This window comes from Balaenoptera borealis (genome assembly GCF_965194805.1).
Source record: "Balaenoptera borealis genome assembly, chromosome: 3".
Classification (NCBI taxonomy): domain Eukaryota; kingdom Metazoa; phylum Chordata; class Mammalia; order Artiodactyla; family Balaenopteridae; genus Balaenoptera; species Balaenoptera borealis.
In genome coordinates this window covers 44,062,079-44,085,392 of record NC_138866.1, presented here as the reverse complement: position 1 = coordinate 44,085,392, position 23,314 = coordinate 44,062,079, and the positions used below count along the sequence as shown (strand labels likewise).

The 23,314-nt window shown below is 38.4% G+C and overlaps 1 protein-coding gene and 1 long non-coding RNA gene across 4 annotated transcripts in view; one reads left to right on the top strand and one right to left on the bottom strand.

Annotated features, from left to right (window-relative positions):
- PELI2 (pellino E3 ubiquitin protein ligase family member 2) overlaps positions 1 to 23,314 on the top strand; it is a 221,361-nt gene that overhangs the window by 188,307 nt on the left and 9,740 nt on the right. For 2 of the 3 annotated variants that reach the window (XM_082386651.1, XM_082386652.1), the window contains 2 exons: positions 7,104 to 7,301; positions 8,847 to 9,035. In XM_082386651.1, the coding sequence (XP_082242777.1) occupies positions 7,104 to 7,301; positions 8,847 to 9,035 (387 nt within the window). The remainder of the gene's footprint in view (positions 1 to 7,103; positions 7,302 to 8,846; positions 9,036 to 23,314) is intronic. The other variant, XM_082386653.1, reaches the window with a different exon arrangement.
- LOC309626224 overlaps positions 8,934 to 23,314 on the bottom strand; it is a 62,196-nt gene continuing 47,815 nt past the window's right edge. The window contains exon 3 of the long non-coding RNA XR_014243046.1: positions 8,934 to 9,012. This is a non-coding gene — a long non-coding RNA (uncharacterized lncRNA). The remainder of the gene's footprint in view (positions 9,013 to 23,314) is intronic.

The window sequence follows — 23,314 nt, the reverse complement described above, 5'->3', positions numbered from 1 at the left end:
TCCTTGTTGATATTTTTATGGAACTCTGTAACAATTTCTTTCTTTAATACTCTCCAGAGTTATACATCTTGAATATATAAGATTTTTTACTAATGTGTTACATAGGTAGAAGATTCTCAGTACTAAAAACATAAATCCAGAAAATTTTACAGTTGTTGGTAGGACATTTTTTTACCACTTAAAATCAACAGGTTACTGTGGTTGCACATGTTTGTTTCATTACTATTCTTCAGTGACAGAAATGGTGTGTTCTTCACTATTGTACAGTCACATTCTACTCAAATTGTTCACTCTCTTCCTTCTCACCCAATGCAGAATGAATTAAAGATTTAGCTGGATTTTTTCAGCTTCCTGTTAGTTTTTTTTTTCCCACTTATTGTGGTAAGAACACTTAACATGAGATCTATCCTCTTGACAGATTTTTAAGTGCATGATACAGTATTTAACTATTTTAACTGTTGTACAGCACATCTCTAGAATTTACCCGAATATCTTGTGTAACTGAAACTTTATACCTATTGAACAACATCTCCCATTTCCCTCTCCCCGCAGCCCCTGGCAACCACCATTCTACACTCTGTTTCTGTGAGTTTGACTATTTTAGATACCTCATGTACTTGGATTTGTCCTTCTGTGACTGGTTTATTTCACCTAGCATAGTGTCCTCTAAGTTCATCCATATTATCGCATGTGACAGGATTTCCTTCTTTTTAAGGCTGAATAGTATTCCATTGTATGTATATGCTGCTTTCTCTTTCTCCACTCACCCGTTAATAGACACCTCAGTTGTTTCCATATCTTGGCTATTGTGAATAATGCTGCAATGAACATGGGCAGCAGATACTGCTCCGAGATCTTGATTTCAGTTCTTGTGGATAAATACCCCGAAGTAGGTTTGCTGGGTCACATGGTAGTTTTATTTTATTTTTTTTTGAGGAACCTCCATACTGATTTGAACTTCTAAATGCTTTATGCATACCTCCCATTTCATCACACAGAATATTAAAAGACTCAAGATTTAATAAAATTAATAATTTTTTACTGCTTCATCAAAGCATACATATCCCTCCCCCACCCTTACCCCCTGTGAAATCAGCATTTTTTAACTGCAAGTGCACAGCAGTGAGGTACACGGTGACCATCAGTATAGTTTGGTGCCACTGCTTTGATTCCCGCTAAAGCACATCATTGTTTTATCACCATCAGAGCAAATGTCAGCATCTTCATATTTATTATGAAACCATAATATTATGGTTCATATTATGAAACCATGGCTTCATGGACCTGGCCCCTTAAAAAGGCCTCAAGGACCCTCAGAGTTTCATGGACCACAATGAGAAATACCAGTTTTTACTATACTAACCTCTTAATTTTATAACTGAGAAATCTGTGTCTTTGAAAGAAAAGGTAACTTAACCTAAGGGCAAAGATGTCATTAGTGGCAGAACTAAAGGTTTAGGTCTCCTGAGTTCTCCATTCTCTACATAGTACCTACTCAGTCTCTTTAAATAAGGCACGATAATTCAACAGGAATTTATAGACGTATGAAGAAAACATAACCCATTTGTTATTTTTACTAAAATAATCTGATTCCTTTTGCAGACTAACTGGACATATTGGAGGATTAATGTCAGATCACTCTTAAGCAGAGTAGAATTAAGCAACTTAGAAGGCCCTGAAAAATCAAGCTTGTTTTAATTTTTTCCTCCTTTTAACAAGTTTACATGTCTAAAACCTACCACTGACAAAAATCACTGAGCAAAAGCACTGCAGCATTCATATTTCTCAGGTATGGACCTTGGTGTTGAGGGCTGTTCATTTTAGCCATTACCCATTAAAACTATTTGTAGGTTAATTGAGCATTTAAAAGCAGAACATCAGAATGAACCAAAAAAAGGGCCTTGTGCTGCATTTCCCACAGTGGAATCAGATAATAGGCTCAGAACTCGGAAGTACCATTGCCTGAGAAAGTCAAACCTAGATCTAAATTTAGGAGATGGGTTAAGACTAACAAAATCTGAGTTAATATAGCCAGAATAAGATCTTAGTAATTATTTTCTAGAATAGGGGTAAATAAAGGAAAGGGAAAAGACCATAGGTGTTGAGAAAGTAAAATATAAAGAAGAATATAGTTTAGAAAAGGAATCAAAGGCAAAGACGATTCTGATCTTGGGGGTTTAAGGAAACTGACGAGGTCCTGAAACCAGAGTTAGTGGTCATTTCCCCCTCTGGTTTCTCAGTTTCATATGCTTCAGACCTAAATGCTGCAATGCCTTATGTTTTGGTTTTTTTGGTTTGGGTTTTTTTTTGGTTTTGTTTTTTTTTTTTTTTAGTTTATAGTAGTTCTAGATGGTAACATTTCATTAGCATCTATTTAGTTGAGAAAAATGTTAAACAATATTTTAATAATTATTTCCTAAAACATTGTACTTGTGTGTGTTTGTGTGTCTCACAGGCTCACAGGGTTCAAGCTCACTGTCATAATCCTCCATTCATCAGTTTCATTTCTTGAGCACCTACTGTGTCAGATGCTCATCTAGTCACTGGAGATAGACAGCTAAGTCTCCCCTCTCATGGAGCATATATTCTAGAGGAGGCAAAGAGACCACAGATAAGCCAGCACTGCAGCAGTGCCAAGGCCCCAAGGCGGGAGCAGAGCGAAGGAAGAGGGAAGTGACGTGAGATGAACTCGGAGAGGTAGGCAGAGGCCGGGAGAGTAAGGGGCCTTTAGGCCAAGTAAAGACTTTGGGTTTTATTCTAGGAGTTTGGGGGAAACTGTTGGAGGAATTTAAGCAAGGGAGAGAGAAAATCCAATTTATATTTTGTTACGATATCTCCAACTACTGTCTAGAGAAAAATGTAGGAGGCAAGTGTGAAAGCAGGGAGACCAGTTTGGAGTCTAAGGCAGTGAAATCCAAGTAAGAGCTGAGGGCAGCTAGAACTAAGGTGGGGAAACGCGCAAGGACTGAAGATGCATTTTGGAGGAAGAGTTGATAGAATTTACACGAGGTTAAATGTGGGTGTGGAGAAAAAATCCAGGGTGATTCCTGGATATTGATTTTTTAGCTTGAGCAAATTGGATGCCACTCACTGACATAGGGAACCTAGGGGTTGAAGAGGATCCAGTGTAACATTTGAAACATGTTACATGTGAGATGCTTATTAGACATCCACGTGGAGATTGGGTGTGCTAGTGTGAAGCTGAGGGAGAGATCAGGGCTTTGGGTCTAAAATGGGATTTGGTGAGGTTACCTGGGGGAGAGAACAGAAGGAGAAGGGAAAGGGGCTGTTGGCCAGCTAGCCTGGAAGGGTTTCATTAACTTAATACCAGGTACGGATATACCAGGACATGTAAGCCCTGGAAACGTCAGCAGGCGGGGTTTCAGTAGAGCCGTGCTGAGAGTTGGAGTGGCTTCAGAGTGGGTCACAGGGATGAGTAAGGAAACAGAGGGTAGTACCTGGTGGCAGGTTTTTCCAGAAGTATTGCCATTAAATGAATCAGAGAAATGGGGCTATAGTTCGAGAGGTGCTCGTTGAGAGACGAGTCTAGAACGGTGCTATTCAAACTGCTCAGCCAAGCAGTGAAACGTCTGTTAACGGTGCAGGATGAGACAAGTAAGGAAATCGAGAAGGAATGCGTTTGGAAACTTGTAATAGCAGTTTGGCATTCCTGAAGCATCCACGCGGATGATCATTTTTCTAATACTCATTTTTGTTATATTTTTAAAAGCTATTAAGTGACAAGTTGAAATTTTAAAAACTAAAAAAAAGATGTGTGATAGCTGACAGTGTGATCCAGTAAGAGAGAGAAATTGATCATTCAGGAGAGAGAGAGGGGCCGACTTCAGGAGTAAAATCCTTGGAAAGGGGAGAAGAGTGGGACGCCAAGCACCCAGGGAGAGGTTGGTCATGGACAGGAGCAGCAACAACTCACCCTTGTCATAGGAGGGAGGTGAGCAAATAAGGTTACAGATGCAGGGACAGGGCAGGATTGGTCCAGGAAAGGTGACGGAGGACCTTTTGGGTGCTTTCACACCGTTTTACCTGTGCTGACTTTGACTGACAACCAGGTAAACCCCAACTTTTCTCATATATACACGCAACTGAAAGTGCCAAATGATGCTGTATATGTGCATATCAGTCAGCAGCAGGGAGTAAAATTCTCTCCATGGCTACTATGTGAATATCAGATGAAATTCAGATACATCATGGCTGGTCCACATGACTACCCTTAAAATAACGTAGAGTTGATCCAATAGTCAAAAGAAAGGACAGGCTCCAAGTCTTCCACATTGGGTGAGTTTTCATTAGGAAAGTGGCTTAGATTTTTTTTTCCTGGCAAAAGCAGCATGAGGTTTGTGTCCTGAAGTATAGAAATATGCTAACACTCTACAGGTTAGATTTAAGTGAAAGTGAATTGATAAATATTAAATGACCAGTCAGGTAAATATCATGTCTTGAAATAATTGATCTTAGCAGTATGTTCCAGTTGGAATAAAATGTCATGTTTTACAGGCAATTTCACTTGATTCATCAAGACATTAATACATTGGGATGAAATCAGAATGGCCTTTCTTGAAGAGAGTAATCCCTATAGACAAGGAGTGGTTGTGTGACATTCTGCTGGAGCATGGTTTCAGCTTTGAGCTTTTAACAGAGTTTGAAAAGTCTTTGCCCTCCTCCATGGAGGTGACAGAAATTAAATCATAGCCTGTGTCTTTGTGAGAGCTCTGGGTTTTGCGTGGTGACCAGGCAATTTTAGAGCTTCTCACATTTTACTCCTAAGCTTCATAGGAATCGAGGTCCAGGACAGATTTGTTCCTGAGTTTGGAGTAGTCTCCTGTATACTTTCCTATATTTGTGAAATATTTTGCAGAGTATCTTACTTTTCTAATTTAAAAAAAAAAAAAAAACCCAAAGTGAAATAAATCAAACAGAAAAAGACAGATGTGTAATATCACTCACATGTAGAATCTAAAAAAAAAAATCAAAATCATAAAAACAGAGAGTAGAATGGTAGTTACCAGGGGCTGGAGGGGGTGGGGGGGGGGGCGCATGGAATTGGGGAGATATTGGTCAAACAGTACAAACTTCTGGCTGTAAGATGAGTAAGTTCTGGGATGTAATATACAGCATGGTGATTGCAGTTAATAATACTGTATTATATACTTGAAAAAGAGAGTAGCTTTAAAAAAAGGCTTAAAAACATTCAGCAGTCTGAATCAGTAGAGCTTCTGGGTTACACATCCAGCTTTTAAATGAATCTAGCCGAGGGAAGATTCTGCAACTTTAAATATTTATTTATTTTTGCTGTGTTGGATCTTCGTTTCTGTGCGAGGGCTTTCTCCAGTTGTGGCAAGCGGGGGCCACTCCTCATCGCGGGGCGCGGGCCTCTCACTATCACGGCCCTCTCACTATCACGGCCTCTCCTATTGCGGAGCACAGGCTCCAGATGCACAGGCTCAGTAGCTGTGGCTCACAGACCCAGTTGCTCCGCGGCATATGGGATCCTCCCAGACCAGGGCTCGAACCCGTGTCCCCTGCATTGGCAGGCAGATTCTCAACCACTGTGCTACCAGGCAACTTTAGAAAGATGAATCGTATGATATGATTTTATAATCTCTCTAATTCAGGTTTTATGTTGCATTTTTTAACAAGTTACATGTTTTCTAAACCTGTATGTTCAGGCAATATGCATCTATTCAAGGTGGTAAGTTTCAGTGAACCCTGTGGTTTAGTTTATTCCAGGCACATTTCAATAGGACAAGAAATTAAGGGTTGTAAAAAACAAGAGAAATAGATGTCTGTTGTCTGTTGGTTTAACAGAGATAGTCTATGCATGAAAATGTATATGTGAGATTTACAAAAGAAATTTAATATTGTTCCAAAGCAAGCAGACCTAAGTGATGCAAGATATATACATTTTGTTATATTTATTTCACCTTTATTCATTTGGACAAAAAGAGTATTACATTGCTTATGTTTTAGATAGAATTTTGAGATCAGGATAAAGATACCTGGGAAATTGACTTTGGAGGCCTTATATGTACACACTGGGGGTTCTGCGTGTTCCTTCCATTGACAATTTCAGAATCAAAGTCACTGTCATTAGGAGAGAACATTAATATCATATTTAACAAGAAATGATTTGTTTACATATAAATTATTTTAGTTTAAGATGTATCTTTGGCATATATAACATTTATCACTGTTTCCTGGTTAGAGATTCATAGACCATCATTACATAGACGGTTTAATGTTTTGTCGTGAGGATTTCCTTACCTGTAAACAAATACTTCCCAGTTCACAGGACACAGCAATACCTGTCTTATTTGGATTTAGTGAATATGAAAAGCTTTGTTAGAACTCTAAAACCATGCTAATGAAATATATTCTTTCTGGCAGCATTTAAACTTACCAAAGAAAGTAAGCCAATAAAATATTATTGGCTACTTTTTAGACTTTCCCAGGAGAGTTTTTTAAAAATCCAAAATTGAAGTGTTAGGATCAGCTTTTTAAATCTTTCATATGACTGCATCTCAAACTTTGAGCTGACCTGTATAGCCCTTTACATCACTCTCATTTATGCTGAGTGACAGAAATAGGCATTGGGGTCTCATGTCTGAGGTAGGGCTTGTTCTCCCTCTGTGCCATGAGTCACTGGTGGATTCACTTAGTATGGAAGACCAGTCCCTGGAGCTGGGCAAGAGTGGGGGAAATAGGGCTTTTGTTTGCTGGCTTCCTTTAAAATCTTGGGTTTTTTCCCACCTGGAAATACAAGAAAAAAAAAAAAACACGAATAATTTTCTATGAAAGTAGTAAGTAATGTTTCTACCTGATCAGAAACCTGTTTGGAGTGAGATCTATTTTCCTCTAGAATAGAAAATTGAGTTTTTCTTAACATTTACAATCTTATGGTTGGTTACCATAACATCTCCCTTAAACAAGAAAAGGAGTAGACTAAAGATTTTTTCATTAAATTTTGACCTTCATAGTAGATAGAGATAATGAATGTTAAAGGATCCTGAACGCTCATTTCATGTGATGAATATGGTGACATCATATTTTTCAAGTAGATCATGAGTATAATTTGATTTATTTAGGTGGGCAGATCAACAGAAAGCCCTATTGACTTCGTCGTTACAGACACAATTTCTGGCAGTCAGAACAATGACGAAGCGCAAATTACACAAAGCACCATATCCAGGTTTGCCTGCAGGATAGTCTGTGACAGGAATGAACCTTACACAGCACGAATATTCGCAGCCGGATTCGACTCTTCCAAAAACATATTTCTTGGCGTAAGTACTATTAATCAGTACATTGTTTCTAGAAAAACACCCATTATTATCATATATAACATTTAATTGTGGCCAAAAAAATTTGTCTTGCACAATGCTTCTGGTGAGATTTTGAGATTTTAGTTTTCACACAGCCAGTTTGAAAAGCTATTATTAAAAATCTGAAAATAATTGTCATTACTTGTTTTTTTGTTATATTTGCTATATTAACTATAATATGTACAGTAATTACTTTTTAAAAGTATGTATATTAACATACATAATGTATTTATTTCAGAAGGAAAATAGTCAGATCTAGATAATTGGGGTGCAAAAGAAAATGTTATTCCTTTATTCATTCAAAAAATTGTTATGTAGTATTTGCTTTGTTCCATATTGGGTGTTACAGATGTGATATCACAAAGAACAAAACAGACTAAAAATATCTCCCTTCATAGAATGTCCATGTAAATAAAACCCCACAGTTTTAGTGAATATCCAGTTTTAATATAGTGCCCTTTTTGAATCAGGATATTTTTGCAGGGGGAAAAAAAAAAACTCACTTTAAAATGGCCTAAATGGTAATAAAAATGTATCATGTTACAAGAAGTGCCCAGGAAGGCCAGCCGCAGGCTTGGTTGATGCAGTGGTTCTGTGACATCTGGAGAGCCAGGTTCATTCCGTCTTGCCCTCTGGGCACATCAGCTTCCTTAGGCGAGGTCCTGGGGAGGGTCTCTCCCCACCCCCCCCCACCCCCCCGCAGCATGACAGCTTCCCGCTGAAGAAGGGCAGCAAAGGCACTGTTTCTTCCTCATCTCTTTTAAAGAGCAAAGAAACCTTTCCAGGAAGCTTTCCAGAAGGACTCACTCAGGCCTCACTGGCCAGAACTCAGTCACATGCCCACCCCTAAACCAGTCGTAACTGGCTTATCCTAATCAGATTTACCCAAGTCATGTGAGCAATATCTGGCTCTGTCCCCAGGAAAGAAAAAAAGAAATCACTGTGGCCAGGCGTCCAAGAGCATCTGTCCTGCCGTTACATCCAGCCGCTTGTGCCTTCCACCCTTGATGATATAACACTGATTCGTATGAAAACAGAACGTAGTGGCCACAACTTGTTGGCTTAATATATTTTGAAATTTTGTTTGTTTAATAAAAAATTTTTTCTCTTCCTTCTAGTACTTCCCTGATAATGAGTTCATATAAAGCATTTTTAGATAACAGGATGAAAGCACTGCACAGATAGAGTTGAAGAATATATACTGGATTCCTGGAATCACCTGGGGGCGGGGGGTGATTTGAAAAAGAATCTGTAAGGGAGAGGTCCAGGCATCAGGTTTTGTTTAAGTGCCCAAGGTAAATTTGTCTCCAGCGATAAATCATTCATCTGTTTTTGCACTTCTTTCATTTTGTTGGACTAACTGCATTTTTTATCCTTCTGATTATTAGCTTTAAGTAGACAATGAAAATTCCTCACTTTCCTCCCCTCTGCCCTTACCCAATATTTTAAAGAGATTCTAGAATCTTTTTGTGTTGAACATAATCTTTTCTGTGGTATGCTCTCCAGGAAAAGGCAGCAAAGTGGAAAAACCCCGATGGCCACATGGATGGGCTCACGACCAATGGTGTCCTGGTGATGCATCCGAGAGGGGGGTTCACTGAGGAGTCCCAGCCTGGGGTCTGGCGCGAGATCTCTGTCTGTGGAGACGTGTACACCTTGCGAGAGACCAGGTCTGCGCAGCAAAGGGGAAAGCTGGTGAGTGGACTTCATGCAAATAATGCATGAAACTACAAACACCTAACTTGAAAACTATCATTTTCCTCCCCTGAAAGTCAGAATCTTTGTACAGGTCTTAGGGCTGTGTACCATTGATCCAGGAGAACAAGAATTTTCTGAGCCTCCAAAAGTAAGAGGGAAATAGCCTTCTTCCCTTTCACGATTAAGCTTTTCCAATAGTGGAAGAAAATTATCTTCTGCTCCTAACTACCTTAAGAGCATAATCTTATTAATATATTTCACCACAGGTTTCTGCTTAAATTCACTTTAAGAAGAATAAACTTATTTTTAGTGTAAAACTTTACTAATTTGGAAAACTGAGCAGTCTAAGACTAATTAGTAAAAATTGTGAATTACAGAATTATTTACTAGACTTTCTGGGACTAAAAGATAATTAAGTTAGCTTTTTTTTTTTTCTTGAGTTAATAGTAAGAAATTAATATATAATTCCCTATATGACTCACCAAAGTCATAGTTACAGCTTTTTACTTGAAATAGTTTGTATAGTACATTGACTTGGCATGTTTATATTTTTTCTATAAATATTACTACTTATCCCAAATGCACTAAAGCTGTTGCGTTTTTAACCCTTTCTTCAATGGAGAATAATTTTAATAACTTCAACGGAGAATAATTTTAATAACTTAAATAGGAGGCTTTGCAACCTATGTGTCCATCGACAGATGAATGGATAAAGATGTGGCACATATATACAATGGAATATTACTCAGCCATAAAAAGAAATGAAATTGAGTTATTTGTAGTGAGGTGGATGGACCTAGAGTCTGTCATACAGAGTGAAGTAAGGCAGAAAGAGAAAAACAAATACCGTATGCTAACACAGATATATGGAATCTAAAAAAAAATGGTTCTGACGAACCTAGGGACAGGACAGGAATAAAGACACAGAAGGAGAGAATGGACTTGAGGATATGGGGAGGGGGAAGGGGTAAGCTGGGATGAAGTGAGAGAGTAGCATTGACATATATACACTACCAAATGTAAAATAGCTAGCTAGTGGGAAGCAGGTGCATTGAACAGGGAGATCAGCTCAGTGCTTTGTGACCCCCTAGAGGGGTGGGATAGGGAGGGAGACGCAAGAGGGAGGAGATATGGGGATATAAGTATAGGTATAGCTGATTCACTTTGTTATACAGCAGAAACTAATACAATATTGTAAAGCAATTATACTCCAATAAAGATTTAACAGAAAGAAAAACAGGAGGCTTTGGGTTTCTGATCTTGCCATAGGCATGGGGCACAGCACAAAAAGGTTCTTAATTAAAAGTACTGGAGTGGAAATTTTATTAATTGTCAGGCAGAAGCTAGAACAAGAGAGAACAAATATTTTCTTCCAAACCACCAGAGAAAAAATATAGGGAATAGAATATGTGATCTAGCATTTGTTCAGAGAGCTGGATGATAACCGAATATTCCTAAGATGGAAAAAGAAGGTGGGGGACTACTTTACTAACCTGGTTTGCTGTTCTCTACTGGATGTTTGTTTTTCAGGAATTGTTATTTTTATTCCTAGTTTACACCATTATTCAGCTGCAGGTATAGCTTCTGCCTTTTATGATAAAGCCCAATCTTGAGCATCATGGCTGAGTAAATATGAAAAGCATTTTGTAAGAAAGCCAAACAAATTCAATAAACTTTGTTTAAACAAACACTTTCCAAGAGACTGTAAATAGGGAAGAGAATGTGAAGGCTGTTTTTCCAAATAACTTTGTGTTTCTGATCATAGGATAATTTTATACAAAGCTGGGCTAGGTTGCCCTAAGTAGGGCATCATTGTAACAGCAATAGTAAGAAGTCGGTGTATGTTTGCTGAGCACAGACACTGCGTTAACATTTCAGAGACATTAGCTCATTTAATCTGCACATCAGCCTTGTCAGAGAAGTGGAATTATCCCCATCTTATGGATGAGGAAGGCGTAGCATAGAGAGGTTAAATAATGCCCACTCACAGAGCTAGAAGGGAGCAGCAGATGGGATTGAAACACAGGTCCTCCTGCTTTAAAGCCTGAACTCCTGGCTTCTACTCGGTACCATCGTGTGGGGAGTCACACCTGGCTCTCACCATCACCAGAGCATTGCCTCCCTGGGCAGATAGAAAGCATACACTGGGTCCAGGATGGCACATCACAGGATGAGTTTCTTGTCAACTCTGGTTCATGTATTTTGTTCACAGATAGAAAGAGCACATAAAAATAACAGCTAAGAGGGAAAACAAGCTACTGTTTGCGCAGCCACTGTGTATTTATTAGTGATTCTAAAGTCAGGCCATAGGTCCAAGTCCTGGTCTACCACTTAGTAGATCTGCAGTCTTGAGTCAGTGACTTGACCTCTCTATACCTGGCCTCACATCCAGGTAACTGGAATAATGCTAGTATATATCCTTTAGGATTACTGTGAGAACAAGTAAGATTGGAGCAGTGCTGTACCCAGGAACAGTCCATAATTGGTTGCCATGATTAAGCAGGAGCTAGGAACTGGAAATCTGGCAGTGACCAGGATGTCCAGGGCTCTGCCCTCGAATTGTGGAGTCTGGAAAAGGTTACAGGCAAGACCTCAAATCATTAGGATATTGTGTGATAAGAGAAAGTACCAAAAGGCACAGGAGTCCCTCAGAGGGACACCTATCCTAGACATGGGAGTCAAGAGTATGTGGAATATAGAAGACCATAGACTCAAAATTTATAAGATGTTGTTTACCAAGAACTGCCCTACAGGAAGGAAAAGGAAGGTTGTTTAACAACATGGCCCAGGGGGCAGAGATAAGATGGCAGAGTAGAAGAATGTGAGCTCACCTCTTCTTATGAAAACACAAAAATCACAACTAACTGTTGAACAACCATCAACAAAAAAAACACTGGAACCTACCAAAAAAGATATCCTACATCCAAAGACAAAGAAGAAGCCACAATGGGATGGTAGGAGGGGAGCAATAACGATAAAATCAAATCCCGTATCCACCATATGGATGACCCACAAACTAGAAAATAATTACATTGCAGAGGTTCTCCCATGGGAGTGAAAGTTCTGAGCCCCAGCCTGGGGGTCTGGAAACGGGAGGAGGAGCCCCCAGAGCATCTGGTTTAGAAGGGGTTTGATTTCAGGACTTCCAAAGGACTGGGGGAAACAGAAACTTCACTCTTGGAGGGCACATACAAGGTCTCACGCACACCACAAGCCAGGGGAAAAAGCAGTGACCTCACAAGAGCCTGACCAGACCTACCTGCTGGTATTGGAGGATTTCCTGTGTAGGCAGGGGCGGCTGTGTCTCACTGCAGTGACAGACACGGGCAGTGGTAGTTCTGAGGAGTACTCATTAGCGTGAGTCCTCCTGGAGGCCACCATTTTCTCACCAAGACCTGGCCCCACTCAACAGCCTTGTAAGCTCCAGTGCTGGGATGCCTCAGGCCAAACAACCAATAGAGCAGAAACACAGCCCCAGCCATCAGCAAACAGGCTGCTGAAAGTCTTCCTGAGCACACAGCTGCGTGCTAAACACACCCCCTGACACAGCCCTGCCCACCAGACGTACAAGACCCAGCTCCATCCATCAGTGGGCAGGAACCAGTCCCTACCACCAGGAAGCCTGCACAAGCCTCTTACACCAGCCTCATCCACCAGGAGGCAGACAGCAGAAGAAGAATTAAAACCCTGCAGCCTGCAGAATGGAAACCACAATCACAAAAAAATTACACAGAATGAGATGCCAGAGGAATATGTCCCAGACAAAGGAACAAGAAGAAACCCAAGAAGAACAACTAAATGAAGAAGAGATAGGCAATCTACCCAAAATAGAATTCAGAGTAATGATAGTAAAGATGATCCAAGATCTCAGAAAAAGAATGGAGGCACACACCGAGAAGATACAAGAAATGTTCAACAAAGAAAGACCTAGAAGAACTAAAGAACAAACAAAAAGAGGTGAGCAATACAATAACAGAACTGAAAAATATACTAGACGGAATCAATAGCAGAATAAATGAGGCAGAAGAACGGATAAGTGACCTGGAAGATAAAATAGTGGAAATAGCTACTGCAGAGCACAATAAAGAAAAAAGAATGAAAAGAACTGAGGACAGTCTCAGAGACCTCTGGGACAACATTAAATGCACCAACATTCGAATTATAGGGGTCCCAGAAGAAGAAGAGAAAAAGAAAGGGACTGAGAAAATATTTGAAGAGATTATAGTTGATAACTTCCCTAATATGGGAAAGGAAATAGTTAATCAAGTCCTGGAAGCACAGAGAGTGCCATACAGGATAAATCCAAGGAGAAACACGCCAAGACACATATTAATCAAACTATCAAAAATTAAATATAAAGAAAACATATTAAAAGCAGCAAGGGAAAAACAACAAATAACACACAAGGGAATCCCCATAAGGTTAACAGCTGATCTTTCAGCAGAAACTCTGCAAGCCAGAAGGGAGTGGCAGAACATATTTAAAGTGATGAAGGAGAAAAACCGACAACCAAAACTACTCTACTCAGCAAGGATCTCATTCAGATTTGATGGAGAAATTAAAACCTTTACAGACAAGCAAAAGCTGAGAGAGTTCAGCACCACCAAACCAGCTTTACAACAAATGCTAAAGGAACTCCTCTAGGCAAGAAACACAAGAGAAGGAAAACACCTACAATAACAAACCGAAAACATTTAAGAAAATGGGAATAGGAACATACATATCAATAATTACCGTAAATGTAAATGGATTAAATGCTCCCACCAAAAGACACAGACTGGCTGAATGGATACAAAAGCAAGACCCATATATATGCTGTCTACAAGAGACCCACTTCAGACCTAGGGACACATACAGACTGAAAGTGAGGGGATGGGAAAAGATATTTCATGCAAATGGAAATCAAAAGAACGCTGGAGTAGCAATTCTCATATCAGACAAAATAGACGTTAGAATAAAGACTATTACAAGAGACAAAGAAGGACACTATATAATGATCAAGGGATCGATCCAAGAAGAAGGTATAACAATTGTAAATATTTATGCACCCAACATAGGAGCACCTCAATACATAAGGCAGATACTAACAGCCATAAAAGGGGAAATCGACAGTAACACAATAATAGTAGGGGACTTTAACACCCCACTTTCACCAATGGACGGATCATCCAAATTGAAAATAAATAAGGAATCACAAGCTTTAAATGATACACTAAACCAGATGGACTTAATTGATATTTATAGGACATTCCACCCAAAAACAACAGAATACACATTTTTGTCAAGTGCTCATGGAACATTCTCCAGGATAGATCATATCTTGGGTCACAAATCAAGCCTTGGTAAATTTAAGAAAATTGAAATCGTATCAAGTATCTTTTCCGACCACAACGCTATGAGACTAGATATCAATTACAGGAAAAGATCTGTAAAAAATACAAACACATAGAGGCTACACAATACACTACTTAATAACGAAGTGATCACTCAATAAATCAAAGGGGAAATCAACAAATACCTAGAAACAAATGACAGTGGAGACACGACGACCCAAAACCTATGGGATGCAGCAAAAGCAGTTCTAAGAGGGAAGTTTATAGCAATACAAGCCTACCTCAAGAAACAGGAAACATCTCGAATAAACAACCTAACCTTACACCTAAAGCAATTAGAGAAAAAAGAACAAAAAAACCCCAAAGTTAGCAGAAGGAAAGAAATCATAAAGATCAGATCAGAAATGAATGAAAAAGAAATGAAGGAAACAATAACAAAGATCAACAAAACTAAAAGCTGGTTCTTTGAGAAGATAAACAAAATTGATAAACCATTAGCCAGACTTATCAAGAAAAAAAGGGAGAAGACTCAAATCAATAGAATTAGAAATGAAAAAGGAGAAGTAACAACTGACACTGCAGAAATACAAATGATCATGAGAGATTACTACAAGCAACTCTATGCCAATAAAATGGACAACCTGGAAGAAATGGACAAATTCTTAGAAATGCACAACTGCCGAGACTGAACCAGGAAGAAATAGAAAATATGAACAGACCAATCACGAACACTGAAATTGAAACTGTGATTAAAAATCTTCCAACAAACAAAAGCCCAGGACCAGATGGCTTCACAGGCGAATTCTATCAAACATTTAGAGAAGAGCTAACACCTATCCTTCTCAAACTCTTCCAAAATATTGCAGAGGGAGGAACACTCCCCAACTCATTCTACGAGGCCACCATCACCCTGATACCAAAACCAGACAAAGATGTCACAAAGAAAGAAAACTACAGGCCAATATCACTGATGAACATAGATGCCAAACTCCTCAAAAAAATACTAGTAAACAGAATCTAACAGCACATTAAAAGGATCATACACCATGATCAAGTGGGGTTTATTCCAGGAATGCAAGGATTCTTCAATATACGCAAATCAATCAACATGATACACCATATTAACAAACTGAAGGAGAAAAACCATATGATCCTCTCAATAGATGCAGAGCAAGCTTTGGACAAAATTCAACACCCATTTATGATAAAAGCCCTGCAGAAAGTAGGCATAGAGGGAACTTTTCTCAACATAATAAAGGCCATATATGACAAACCCACAGCCAACATTGTCCTCAATGGTGAAAAACTGAAACCATTTCCACTAAGATCAGGAACAAGACAAGGTTGCCCACTCTCACCACTATTATTCAACATAGTTTTGGAAGTGTTAGCCACAGCAATCAGAGAAGAAAAAGAAATAAAAGGAATCCAAATCAGAAAAGAAGAAGTAAAGCTGTCACTATTTGCAGATGACATGATACTATACATAGAGAATCCTAAAGATGCCACCAGAAAACTACTAGAGCTAATCAATGAATTTGGTTAAGTAGCAGGATACAAAATTAATGCACAGAAATCTCTTGCATTCCTATACACTAATGATGAAAAATCTGAAAGTGAAATTAAGAAAACACTCCCGTTTACCATTGCAACAGAAAGAATAAAATATCTAGGAATAAACCTACCTAAGGAGACAAAAGACCTGTATGCAGAAAATTATAAGACACTGATGAAAGAAATTAAAGATGATACAAATAGATGGAGAGATATACCATTTTCTTGGATTGGAAGAATCAACATTGTGAAAATCACTCTACTACCCAAAGCAATCTACAGATTCAATGCAATCCCTATCAAACTACCACTGGCATTTTTCACAGAACTAGAACAAAAAATTTCACAATTTGTATGGAAACACAAAAGACCCCGAATAGCCAAAGCAATCTTGAGAATGAAAAATGGAGCTGGAGGAATCAGGCTCCCTGACTTCAGACTATACTACAGAGCTACAGTAATCAAGACAGTATGGTACTGGCACGAAAAGAGAAACATAGATCAATGGAACAGGATACAAAGCCCAGAGATAAACCCACGCACATATGGTCACCTTATCTTTGATAAAGGAGGCAAGCATATACAGTGGAGAAAAGACAGCCTCTTTAATAAGTGGTGCTGGGAAAACTGGACAGGTACATGTAACAGTATGAAATTAGAACACTCCCTAACACCATACACAAAAATAAACTCAAAATGGATTAAAGACCTAAATATAAGGCCAGACACTATCAAACTCTTAGAGGAAAACATAGGCAGAACACTGAATGACATAAATCACAGCAAGATCCTTTTTGACCCACCTCCTAGAGAAATGGAAATAAAAACACAAATAAACAAATGGGACCTAATGAAACTTAAAAGCTTTTGCACAGCAAAGGAATCCATAAACAAGACCAAAAGACAACCCTCAGAATGGGAGAAAATATTTGCAAATGAAGCAACTGACAAAGGATTAATCTCCAAGATTTACAAGCAGCTCATGCAGCTCAATAACAAAAAAACAAACAACCCAATCCAAAAATGGGCAGAAGACCTAAATAGACATTTCTCCAAAGAAGATATACAGATTGCCAACAAGCACATGAAAGAATGCTCAACATCATTAATCATTAGAGAAATGCAAATCAAAACTACAATGAGATATCATTGTATCATCACCGGTCAGAATAGCCATCATCAAAAAATCTACAAACAATAAATGCTGGAGAGGGTGTGGAGAAAATGGAACACTCTTGCACTGTTGCTGGGAATGTAAATTGATACAGCCACTATGGAGAACAGTATGGAGGTTCCTTAAAAAACTAAAAATAGAACTACCATATGACCCAGCAATCCCATTACTGGGCATATACCCTGAACAAACCATAATTCAAAAAGAGGCATGTACCAAAATGTTCATTGCAGCTCTATTTACAATAGAGCTAGGACATGGAAGCAACCTAAGTGTCCATCAACAGATGAATGGATAAAGAAGATGTGGCACATACATACAATGGAATATTACTCAGCCATAAAAAGAAACGAAATGGAGTTATTTGTAGTGAGGTGGATGGACCTAGAGTCTGTCATACAGAGTGAAGTAAGTCAGAAAGAGAAAAACAAATACCGTATGCTAACACATATATATGGAATCTAAGGGAAAAAAAAAAAGTCATGAAGAACCTAGTGGCAAGATGGGAATAAAGACACAGACCTACTAGAGAATGGACTTGAGGATATGGGGAGGGGGAAGGGTAAGATGTGACAAAGTGAGAGAGTGGCATGGACATATATACACTACCAAACATAAAATAGATAGCTAGTGGGAAGCAACCGCATAGCACAGGGAGATCAGCTCTGTGCTTTGTGACCACCTAGAGGGGTGGGATAGGGAGGGTGGGAGGGAGGGAGATGCAAGAGGGAAGAGATATGGGAACATATGTATATGTATAACTGATTCACTTTGTTATAAAGCAGAAACTAACACACCATTGTAAAGCAATTATACTCCAATAAAGATGTTAAAAAAAAGAAAAAAGAATAAATGAGGCAGAAGAACAGATAGTGAACTGGAAGAGACAGCATGGCGGAAATCACTGCCATGGAATAGAATGAAAAGAAACGAGCACAGTCTAAGAGGCCTCTGGGATGAAATTAAACACACCAACATTCACATTGTAAGGGTCCCAGATGGAGAAGAGAGAAAAAGGACCTGAGAAAATATTTGAAGAGATAATAGCTGAAAACTTCCCTAACATGGGAAAGGAAACAGACACCCAAGTCCAGGAAGTGCAGAGAGTCCCAGGCAGGATAAAGCCAAGGAGGAACACGCCAAGACACATAGTAATCAAACTGACAAAAGTTAAAGACAAAGCAAAAGTATTGAAAGCAACAAGGGAAAAGCAACAAATAACATACAAGGGATTTGCCATAAGGTTATCATCTGATTTTTCAGCAGAAACTCTACAGGCCAGAAGGGAGTGGCATGATATATTTAAACTGGTGAAAGGGAAGAACCTACAACCAAGAATACTCTACCCAGCAAAGCTCTCATTAAGATTAAATGGAGAAATCAGAAGATTTACAGACAAGCAGAAGCTAAGAGAATTGAGCATCACCAGACCAGCTTTGCAACAAATGCTAAAGGAACTTCTCTAGGCAGAAAAAAATAAAAGGGCACAACTAGAAACAAGAAAATTATGAATGGAAAAGCTCACCGGTAAAGGTAGGAGATCATCTGCACAAAAATATGATATCAAAACCAGCAATCGTGAGGAGTGTACAAATGCAGGACACTGGAAATGCATTTGAAATTAAAAGAATCTTCTCTATATATAAGCTGTATTTGAAATTAAAAACACTCTTGTTTATAGACTGCCATCATGGTAACCACAAACTAAAAATCTACAATAAATACACAAAAAAGAAAAAGGAATCCAAACACAGCACTAAAGTTACTCATCAAATCACAAGAGGAGTACAAAAGAGGAAGAGGAGAAAAAAGACCTACAAAAACAAATCCAAAGCAATTAACAAAATGGCAGTAGGAACATACATATCAATAATTACCTTAAACATGAACAGATTAAATGCTTCAACCAAAAGACATAGACTGGCTGAATGGATACAAAAAACAAGACCCATATGTATGCTGTCTACAAGAGACCCACTTCCGATCTAGGGACACATACAGACTGAAAGGGGACGGAAAAAGGTATTCCATGCAAACGGAAATCAAAAGAAAGCTGGAGTGGCAACACTCATATCAGACAAAATAGACTTTAAAATAAAGACTGTTACAAGAGGCAAAGAAGGACACTACATAATGATCAAGGAATCAATCCAAGATGAAGATATAACAACTGTAAATATATATGCACCCAACATAGGAACACATCAGTATATAAGGCAAACACTAATAGCTATAAAAGGAGAAATCGACAGTAACACAATAATAGTGGGGGACTTTAACACCCCACTTTCACCACTGGACAGATCATCCAGACAGAAAATCAATAAGGAAACACAGGCCTTAAATGACACATTAGACCAGATGGACTAAATTGATATTTATAGAGCATTCCATCCAAAAGCAGCAGAATACACATTCTTTTCAAGTGCACATGGAACGTTCTCCAGGATTGACACATGCTGGACCACAAAGTGAGCCTCAGTAAATTTAAGAAAATTGAAATCTTATCAAGCATCTTTTCTGACCATGACACTATGAGATTAGAAATCATCTAAAAGAAAAAAAAACCTGTAAGAAAAAAAAAACACACACAAACACGTGGAGGTTAAACAATATGCTACTAAACAGACAATGGATCACTGAAGAAATCAAAGAGGAAATCAGAGAAGGAAAACACCTACAATAACAAACCCAAAACATTTAAGAAAATGGGAATAGGAACATACATATCGATAATTACCTTGAATGTAAATGGATTAAATGCTCCCACCAAAAGACACAGGCTGGCTGAATGGATACAAAAACAAGACCCATATATATGCTGTCTACAAGAGACCCACTTCAGACCTAGAGACACATACAGACTGAAAGTGAGGGGATGGAAAAAGATATTCCATGCAAATGGAAATCAAAAGAAAGCTGGAGTAGCAATTCTCATATCAGACAAAATAGACTTTAAAATAAAGACTATTACAAGAGACAAAGAAGGACACTATATAATGATCAAGGGATCGATCCAAGAGGAAGGTATAACAATTGTAAATATTTATGCACCCAACATAGGAGCACCGAAATACATAAGGCAAGTACTAACAGCCATAAAAGGGGAAATCGACAGCAACACAATCATAGTAGGGGACTTTAACACCCCACTTTCACCAATGGACAGATCATCCAAAATGAAAATAAATAAGGAAACACAAGCTTTAAATGATACATTAAACAAGATGGACTTAATTGATATTTATAGGACATTCCACCCAAAAACAACAGAATACACATTTTTCTCAAGTGCTCATGGAACATTCTCCAGGATAGATCATATCTTGGGTCACAAATCAAACCTTGGTAAATTTAAGAAAATTGAAATCGTATCAAGTATCTTTTCCGACCACAACGCTATGAGACTAGATATCAATTACAGGAAAAGATCTGTAAAAAATACAAACACATGGAGGCTACACAATACATTACTTAATAATGAAGTGATTACTGAAGAAATCAAAGGGGAAATCAAAAAATACCTAGAAATAAATGACAATGGAGATACGACGACCCAAAACCTATGGGACGCAGCAAAAGCAGTGCTAAGAGGGAAGTTTATAGCAATACAAGCCTACCTCAAGAAACAGGAAACATCTCGAATAAACAACCTAACCTTGCACCTAAAGCAATTAGAGAAAGAAGAACAAAAAAACCCCAAAGCCAGCAGAAGGAAAGAAATTATAAAGATCAGGTCAGAAATAAATGAAAAAGAAATGAAGGAAACAATAGCAAAAATCAATGAAACTAAAAGCTGGTTCTTTGAGAAGATAAACAAAATTGATAAACCATTAGCCAGACTCATCAAGAGAAAAAGGGAGAAGACTCAGATCAATAGAATTAGAAATGAAAAAGGAGAAATAACCACTGACACTGCAGAAATACAAAAGATCATGAGAGATTACTACAAGCAACTCTATGCCAATAAAATGGACAACCTGGAAGAAATGGACAGATTCTTAGAAATGCACAAACTGCCGAGACTGAACCAGGAAGAAATAGAAAATATGAACAGACCAATCACAAGCACTGAAATTGAGACTGTGATTAAAAACCTTCCAACAAACAAAAGCCCAGGACCAGATGGCTTCACAGGTGAATTCTATCAAACATTTAGAGAAGAGCTAACACCTATCCTTCTCAAACTCTTCCAAAATATTGCAGAGGGAGGAACACTCCCAAACTCATTCTACGAGGCCACCATCACCCTGATACCAAAACCAGACAAAGATGTCACAAAGAAAGAAAACTACAGGCCAATATCACTGATGAACATAGATGCAAAAATCCTCAACAAAATACTCGCAAACAGAATCCAACAGCACATTAAAAGGATCATACACCATGATCAAGTGGGGTTTATCCCAGGAATGCAAGGATTCTTCAATATACGCAAATCAATCAATGTGATACACCATATTAACAAATTGAAGGAGAAAAACCATATGATCCTCTCAATAGATGCAGAGCAAGCTTTGGACAAAATTCAACACCCATTTATGATAAAAGCCCTGCAGAAAGTAGGCATAGAGGGAACTTTCCTCAACATAATAAAGGCCATATATGACAAACCCACAGCCAACATTGTCCTCAATGGTGAAAAACTGAAACCATTTCCACTAAGATCAGGAACAAGACAAGGTTGCCCACTCTCACCACTATTATTCAACATAGTTTTGGAAGTGTTAGCCACAGCAATCAGAGAAGACAAAGAAATAAAAGGAATCCAAATCGGAAAAGAAGAAGTAAAGCTGTCACTATTTGCAGATGACATGATACTATACATAGAGAATCCTAAAGAGGCTACCAGAAAACTCCTAGAGCTAATCAATGAATTTGGTAAAGTAGCAGGATACAAAATTAATGCACAGAAATCGCTTGCATTTCTATACACTAATGACGAAAAATCTGAAAGTGAAATTAAGAAAACACTCCCGTTTACCATTGCAACAAAAAGAATAAGATATCTAGGAATAAACCTACCTAAGGAGACAAAAGACCTGTATGCAGAAAATTATAAGACACTGATGAAAGAAATTAAAGATGATACAAATAGATGGAGAGATATACCATGTTCCTGGATTGGAAGAATCAACATTGTGAAAATGACTCTACTACCCAAAGCAATCTACAGATTCAATGCAATCCCTATCAAACTACCACTGGCATTTTTCACAGAACTAGAACAAAAAATTTCACAATTTGTATGGAAACACAAAAGACCCCGAATAGCCAAAGCAATCTTGAGAACGAAAAATGGAGCTGGGGGAATCAGGCTCCCTGACTTCAGACTATACTACAAAGCTTCAGTAATCAAGACAGTTTGGTATTGGCACAAAAACAGAAATATAGATCAATGGAACAGGATAGAAAGCCCAGAGATAAACCCACATACATATGGTCACCTTATCTTTGATAAAGGAGGCAAGCATATACAGTGGAGAAAAGACAGCCTCTTCAATAAGTGGTGCTGGGAAAATTGGACAGGTACATGTAAAAGTATGAAATTAGAACACTCCCTGACACCATGCACAAAAATAAACTCCAAATGGATTAAAGACCTAAGTGTAAGGCCAGACACTATCAAACTCTTAGAGGAAAACATAGGCAGAACACTCTATGACATACATCACAGCAAGATTCTTTTTGACCCAGCTCCCAGAGAAATGGAAATAAGAACACAAATAAACAAATGGGACCTAATGAAACTTAAAAGCTTTTGCACAGCAAAGGAAACCATAAACAAGACCAAAAGACAACCCTTAGAATGGGAGAAAATATTTGCAAATGAAGCAACTGACAAAGGATTAATCTCCAAGATTTACAAGCAGCTCATGCAGCTCAATAACAAAAAAACGAACAACCCAATCCAAAAATGGGCAGAAGACCTAAATAGACATTTCTCCAAAGAAGATATACAGATGGCCTACAGACACATGAAAGAATGCTCAACATCATTAATCATTAGAGAAATGCAAATCAAAACTACAATGAGATATCATCTCACACCGGTCAGAATGGCCATCATCCAAAAATCTAGAAACAATAAATGCTGGAGAGGGTGTGGAGGAAAGGGAACACTCTTGCACTGTTGGTGGGAATGTAAATTGATACAGCCACTATGGAGAACAGTATGGAGGTTCCTTAAAAAACTACAAATAGAACTACCATAC